Source organism: Gymnoscopelus microlampas (genome assembly GCF_963454915.1).
Source record: "Gymnoscopelus microlampas genome assembly, chromosome: 9".
Taxonomy (NCBI): Eukaryota; Metazoa; Chordata; class Actinopteri; order Myctophiformes; family Myctophidae; genus Gymnoscopelus; species Gymnoscopelus microlampas.
Genome location: NC_139946.1, coordinates 38,514,050 through 38,521,461, shown reverse-complemented (window position 1 = coordinate 38,521,461; position 7,412 = coordinate 38,514,050). Strand labels below are relative to the sequence as shown.

General features: G+C 42.5%; 1 protein-coding gene across 1 annotated transcript; it reads right to left on the bottom strand.

The window, feature by feature from the left end:
- Positions 1–377: 377 nt before the first annotated feature.
- Positions 378–6,835, bottom strand: ccl44 (chemokine (C-C motif) ligand 44). Its single transcript, XM_084066651.1, has 5 exons — positions 6,712–6,835; positions 5,044–5,173; positions 3,833–3,980; positions 3,020–3,095; positions 378–1,687 (listed from the first exon to the last, which is right to left on the bottom strand). The coding sequence occupies exons 1-4, from the start codon at positions 6,773–6,775 to the stop codon at positions 3,057–3,059; spliced, it is 381 nt and encodes a 126-aa protein (XP_083922777.1). The 5' UTR covers positions 6,776–6,835; the 3' UTR covers positions 378–1,687; positions 3,020–3,056.
- Between the last annotated feature and the right edge of the window lie 577 nt (positions 6,836–7,412).

Sequence of the window (7,412 nt, the reverse complement as noted above, 5' to 3'; positions counted from 1 at the left end):
TATTATTTGACGTAGCCACTTATGTTATAGTTAAAGGGTTTGTTTTTGATGCTTGATGTTTCACAAAATGTTTAACTCAGTATTTTAATGGACAATTTATGTTAAATTCAACAAATAAATGTCTCAGGAATGAAGCTTTGTTCAAGCCACTAAGTGCGTGCGTGCGCGTGCGTGCGCCCTGCGTCCGTGCGCGTGCTAGTCTGTCAACAGTTTAGGTACAGTAGGAACAGTCAAGCGTTTTAAGGCGCAAACAAGTATGTATATACTGTATACACACACACACACACACACACACACACACACACACACACACACACACAAACAGTGTTATGGCTTAAAACCCACAACTGTGAGGAAATCAACAGTGGAAGTCATAATTTCAGAATTTATAAAAGAATTTACTTGCAATACTCCTTGAACATACAGTGCATTCTTCTACATTACATTTATGTTTCGACAATATCAAGCCCTCTAACTTCGTAACAGCCATAAGTGGTTGTGAATTTCATCAGAAATGTTTGATAAATACTTTGGCATAGTTTTTTGACAGTCAGAATAAAAGGTGATATTTATGTGCTGATACATATCAAAACCTCCAATGGCCTCTTTCAAAAAGGCAGATTTATTTTCAGTACACAATTTGTATGTTTTCGTCAGCATACAAACACCTCATATAGCCTACACTGAGAATACAAAATGTTAGTAACACACATTATATAATAATAATAGGCTGACCAAGTGAATCCTGATGAAAGCTATGGAAGTTTTACTGTAAATTAATGGACGGGATCTAAGGGAACATTTATGACCTTTCCTTCTAACACCAACCCTTAGACATGGGTTGTGTAAAAAGAAATGCAACTCAACAGTATTTCTATTGGTGCCCTTAACAGTCCTTGACAAAATCCGCTGCTGTGCTGTACTGTGAAAGGCGTCCTTACATATTATTGAAGTATACAATTCACAAATAAGTATATATCTCACAGATATACAGTATTGATATCACTGAAAACTGCTCATTTTCACATGAATGTATCTTTTTGTGAATCACATTGCCATTGATTTAGACACAACATAATACTTTTTGAGGCCCTTGAAGACCTGCTGTGGGCTTTTGACCCGATAATAGTATAGTTCATAGTTCAGCCACTAGTAGCAGTAGTAGAAGTAGTAGTAGTTGTAGTAGTACTAGTAATAGCAGTAGCAGTAGCAGAAGACACTTATAGGCAGACCTGGGCAAGAACAACATATTAGGACTTTATTTGACATCTCTCGACATATAAGTAATGCTTTGGCTGTGCTAACCAAGCGTCTGGAGCTGAGTTGAGCTCCCTGCTAGTGTTTAACCACTTGAAGCATCCCTATTCTAGGGGGAGCATTTCCCAAAAATAGCCGCTATATAAGCTCACAACGCATCGATGCGTTGTGAGCTTGTAGATCGGCTATTTTTGGCAAAGAAATTTGATGTAGAGGGGAACATTGCGGTCTAAGTACAGTTGCAGCTCAAGTCTGTTTTATTAAGACTAGAGGGTTTAAGTGTTTAAATATTAAATGCAGTTGAATCAGTATGTGCTGCTGCCCAGGTCTTGTCCCAGGGATACTGACAGGGTACAAAGAGACACAGGATGACTGGAGGTTCAGCTCGCTCCCCCAAATAAGAATGACAGGCTGCTGAAATATACTTGGCCTGGGAATGAGAAGGCAGAATATAAAACACTGGGTTATTACAGTGAGGTAAATTATACTGTACAAGCGCATGGCAAATGCACAAATGAAAAACCAACATACTTGCACGCGTGCATACTAATATAATCCAATCAAGCGAGAGAACTCACACAGCACAGGTTATAGGAGAAATAAGTGAAACAGAAAGTGATGAAACAAAAACAATTCGCAGAAAATGTTTCAACTGGAACACTGGTAATTGAAGCTGATAGATGGGTTCTCTCTCCTGGTTGGATGAAATTAATTGGTGACCCCACCTGAAACTGTATTTTCTGTTAATAATGAGCTGGAGGGCCCTGTAGGCTACGGGGAGACCTGTGTTAGTGAACAAACATTACATCACTTACATTAGAGCACCTTTAAGGATAGTGAAAGTGGTATGTTTGTTTAAAAAGAAAAATGGTAAAACCTTATATCATTGCTGCTATGAAGTCTTTGTTCAACAGGTGTCACTGTCTCCCTATCTCTCCAGCTCTTAAAACAGAAAATACAGTACATTTTCAGGCCGGGATACCAATTTAATCCAATCGGGAGGGAACTCCACAAAGATCAGGTCTGTCTGTCTGTGTCAGGATCTGCTTTTCTGTGTCTTATGTTGAAGTGTTTCTTGTATCTTATTTTGAAGTAATAGTCTTGTGTTCCCTATCTTCCATTGTAGTTGTTACCTGTCTTGTCTCTCCACTTCGTGATTATTGTTAATTTGTTTCACCTGTGTCCTGTTTGCCATAGCCAATCCGCGTTGATTGTCCTTGAGTTCACCTGTCTGTAATTAGTTGTCAGTGTATTTAATCCTCATTGAACATTGGTGGGGTTGCTAGTCTTTGTAACCTGTTTTGTAGTTGGTGGTTCTCAGTTTTAAACTCTATCTACCACGCCAAAATGTTGTCTTCCTTGCATTTGCGTCATCTAGAAAAGCTCCTTGATTGTCTGTCTGTCCAAACCACAGGACCGACCAGCACCGCATTTCTTGTGCATGCTGCCAGTAGGCCACAGATGTACCATTTTATACTTTTAGAAATATTTAGGTTTCATTTTACAATGGAAGTCAATGGGGCTGTGGTCACGCTGAAACATTGCCCAAATGGAGTCATTTATCATACTGTAGATGTCATAGACCAGTGGTCTGTGTCAAGGACCGCCGCATTAATGTGTATTTCTCATTTTTATCCTACATTCTGAAATATACAGGATAAACTATTGGAATATAGTACTATTTAACACTTATATGTATATGTGTGTGTGTGTGTGTGTGTGTGTGTGTGTGTGTGTGTGTATATACCTATATATACCTTACCTATGACTATGAATATTGCTCCTTTTATAGTCTTCTCTCATTCCACGTGGAGGGCTGCCCAGTTATCTTTCTTGTCCTGATAAAGATACAAAAAAATACATAAATATCTCATGTCATGTGTAGGTGTGTGTGGCACGCAACAAATTAATCGCATTATTTAATTTAATCAATTAGATCAAATAATTAGAATAAAATCTGTTTGGGGAAAAGAAATTGCATCTTTTCCCCATTTCCTAAATACAGTTGCATAAATGTATTGTGAAGTCCAATAAGGTTGCAACAGTTAAAGGAGTAGTTCACACAAAAAAATGACATATTTTCTATCAATTGCACACCCCCTGAAGCCTTGAATTCATGGATTTAAAAAAATAATTGTCGCATTCCTGAGCTAATAATTTGATTACTGGGTGTATTTCCGGTAGGAGACACAAAGAGTCTACTTTGTGTCTTCTACAGGATACATTAGCTCTTTACGCCGGTAATCAAATTTCACTCCTTTAACCACTTTCAACACATTCGTATTTTGGGTATTATTATAGGAGAAAACTTTCCAAAATCTTCAAAACATAGCGAAAATAGTAGATCGTGATCTTGTGAGCTTGTACAGTACATTGACAATTTTTGCTATTTTTGCACAACATATATATACATGTATAAAACACATTATTTTAAAAGAAAGCACTTCTTGTTTAATTGACTAATCAAAAAAGTAATCGATAGAATAATCACTAAGAAAATAATCGCTGGTTGCGGCCCTAGATAGTTTCCATAGCATATAGTGCCTTGCTGCAGGGCCGCGATAGCTGTGCATACCTCTGACATGACAGGGAGGTTGTCGTGAGGAAGAAGCCACATGGTCCTGTGGGATTTGGTTCTCTGTCTCTGCTGGAGCTTCCTCAGTAACCTCTTCACCTTCCTGTCCCGGGGATCTGCGCACTTCACTGCCTTCTTAGTGTACAGACTATCCATCAACAACACACAACAACACACACGTCCTCAGCGTTAATTCAACTCTGTGAGTGACAAATGGGTGGATAAACGCTGAGGATTTTACTGTGCTGAATGCCCCTCTAAGGCAAATGTGAAGTTAAATCTATCCTTGGAACTATTTGGTGCTATATTACAAAAGCACCTAGCCACAACAATATTGCCACAATATTGAACTTCAAGGCTAAATACTCCTAAATATGCCAATTTTAGAAGAGATGGTGGTGGTGGTGGTGTGTGGTGCAGGGGCAAACATTCATTCAGAGGTGAGATCAGATCAGCTAAATATTTATAGGCACTGCCAGTATGGGATACCAAAGGAATATGTAATTATTACACAACCATTCCTTATACGGAATAACTGAGCCACATGAGACGACAAGCTCCTTGAGCCTGTTCAAATTAGATCTGTCTCTAAAGTATTGCTTTGTACAGCATGGTTTAGTGAGCTGGCCCGGACTGCTGGCGTAGCGGTCCGGACTTCTAGGCTCCAAAGTAGGCTGACAGCGCATCGCGGGTTCGAGTCCCGTTCCCGGCGATCTTTACCGCATGTCTCTCCCCATCTCTCTCTACCTGTTTCCTGTCTGTCTCTACTGTAAAAACTATAAATAAAGGCCACAATTTTTTTTTGTTTTTTGTTTTTAAATGGTTTAGTGAGCGTTATCCCTGCTACCCTGACTGAGTGACTCTGACTAATATAACTGAATAACTGACTTGCTGGCTAACTCTGACTGACTGACTGACTGACTGACTGACTGACTGACTGACTGACTGACAACTCACTGAGTGACTGTGACTGCAGCAGCAGGGTTCAGCTGGCTCAGGAGGTATTTTCTGATGGCGTGTTATTCCCACATATTTCCTTCCTCGCCTCCCTGGCAATTACAGCTCAGATCCCTGCCATAACAACATGACCTGGAAAGACGACAATGCCTCTCAGCCCCGGCTCTGCCCTTGCACTAACGAGAGGCATATTTTCCATGTCTGCAGATGGCTGGTGTTCTTTCGCTCCGGGATGAGATAGTTGAAATACTTGCATGATGGCTTGTATGCTGCAGTCGGGCCCCTTCTCCTGCCTCTCAAACCTCAGCACGTCTTTGGTGCGCACCTTGCCCTGAGAGTACAGCATGCAGCACTGGACGTCCCTCTGCATCTGCACCCCTTTCCCTAGACGTGGAGAGGGAAGGGTGGGGGGCAGTGGATGAAGGGAAGAAGAAAATAGCAAGAATTGTTGTGTGAGAGACAGACAGACAGACAGACAGACAGAAAAACACATGGGAGTACTGTACAAGGGCAAAATTAAAACAGCTTGCTGGGGAGACGACAGAAACTCAATGTTTTTTAGAAGATTTGTTTTGCAACTAGTACTTAATTCCTTCTCCATTTCAAATTGTATTATATTTTACTTTTATTTAGGCAGAAGACCTAAAGCACTGGGATGAAACTTTCTTTTTTCTACTTCTTCTTTCTGGTGGTCGGGTCTCAAGAGAGACCCGACCAAGAAAGCAGGTTGTTTACAAATTGAAAACTTGCAGACAAAATGATTTGTAAAGGCATACGTGCGGCCGCACGTTAAAACAGAAAATGACATAAATGCAACGTCAAGTTTTATGCCGTTATTGTGGCTCAGACAGAAAAGACAAAAACACTGAAAGCAACGTATTATCTCCCATGCTTTATAGTGAGGCCAGTGCTCTGTTTTGTTATTACAGGTTGAAACGGAATGTTTTGGCAGCTTTTGCTGACAGCAAAGTGTTATCTGTAGACTACTGTACACACCCCCTTCACACACACGCACACGCACGCACGCACAAACGCACGGGCGCGCGCGCGCACACACACACACACACACACACACACACACACACACACACACACACACACTAAGAATGTTGACGGAATTAGAACTATACATCCCAGAGAGAGAGAGAGAGAGAGAGAGAGAGAGAGAGAGAGAGAGAGAGAGAGAGAGAGAGAGAGAGAGAGAGAGAGAGAGAGAGAGAGAGAGAGAGAGAGAGAGAGAGAGAGAGAGAGAGAGAGAGAGAGAGAGAGAGAGAGAGAGAGAGAGAGAGAGAGAGAGAGAGAGAGAGAGAGAGAGAGAGAGAGAGAGAGAGAGAGAGAGAGAGAGACACACACACACAGAGAGATAGAGAGACAGAATAGAGATAAAGTGGGAAGAAAGAAAAACTGTGTGCCTGCCTGCCTGCCTGCCTGCCTGCCTGCCTGCCATCGGGGCTTTTCATCCGAGGCAATCGGGTAAACAAAACAAAGTACAGTGGGAAGCAGCGTGAGCACAGTAACAGTAGGACAGCACTGCTCTGTTACACCACAGATGGCTGGGAACCACTGCACCTTCATCTCTCTGTCAACACACAGCCCTGTGTTCAGGCAGACAGGCAATCGCCATGCACTCGTCGAACGCATGCAGCCCGACCCCAGGTCGGTGGCTTGCCGTCCATGCACAGTGTTGTTGACGTGTGACAGCTCCGATGCATGGCTCCCCTCGCCTTTACATCCATGCCTTATGCCTTGCATGCTGCTGCGTAGCATACAGTACATCCCTGTTCCCCTCCTCTCGCTTTTGTTTTCTTCGCCATCACTCCCCTTCCCTGCTATGCTGCCCACCTGCAGGGTGCACGCAACCCACACACACACACACACACACACACACACACACACACACTTGAGGTGCGGTTGTGTCCTACCTTCCACAGATGACAGAAGAATAACAGTCAGAGAAATAACAGTCAGCGTCTGCAGCACAAACATGGTTAGCCTGGCAGAGAGGAGATGAGATGAGAGGAGATGAGAGGAGAGGAGAGGAGGACAATCTTCTCTGTCACCTCTCCCTCTATGGCTGCCTCTATTATATTACTCCCTCCCTCTTTCTATGCCTCCCTCCCTCCCCACCACACTCACTCACTCACTCACTCACTCACTCACTCACACTCACCCAGTCACTCATTTCCACTCTAGCTCTCTTTTTCTATCTATCTATCAGCCTCCCTCCCTCCCTAACCCCCGCCCCCACACCCCCATCTATCCACTTCAGTTGCTGCTCTGGCCCTCCCTCCCTCTTCTGTGCCTCTCACTCGTTCTCTCCTCTTCCTTCACACTCAACAGTACTGTCATTTCTCCCTCCACCTCTCTCATCCCATCTTGTTCCCTTCATGGCACTCTCTTGTTCCTCTCTGCCTCTGAACTTAGTGCATAAGACGTCATATCTAATCGCTTTCTAACACAATGCTTGTTCATTTCAAAGCTTAAAAAGTCCGCCTTTAGTCTAACTTCTCTGATTTGCCTATACTGCATCATTATGATCTAAATCATTTGAACTGATGAAATCAATAAACATGTTTCAGCTTGGACACTTCTTGCCAATATAACAAGTATGTACAACCTGTAC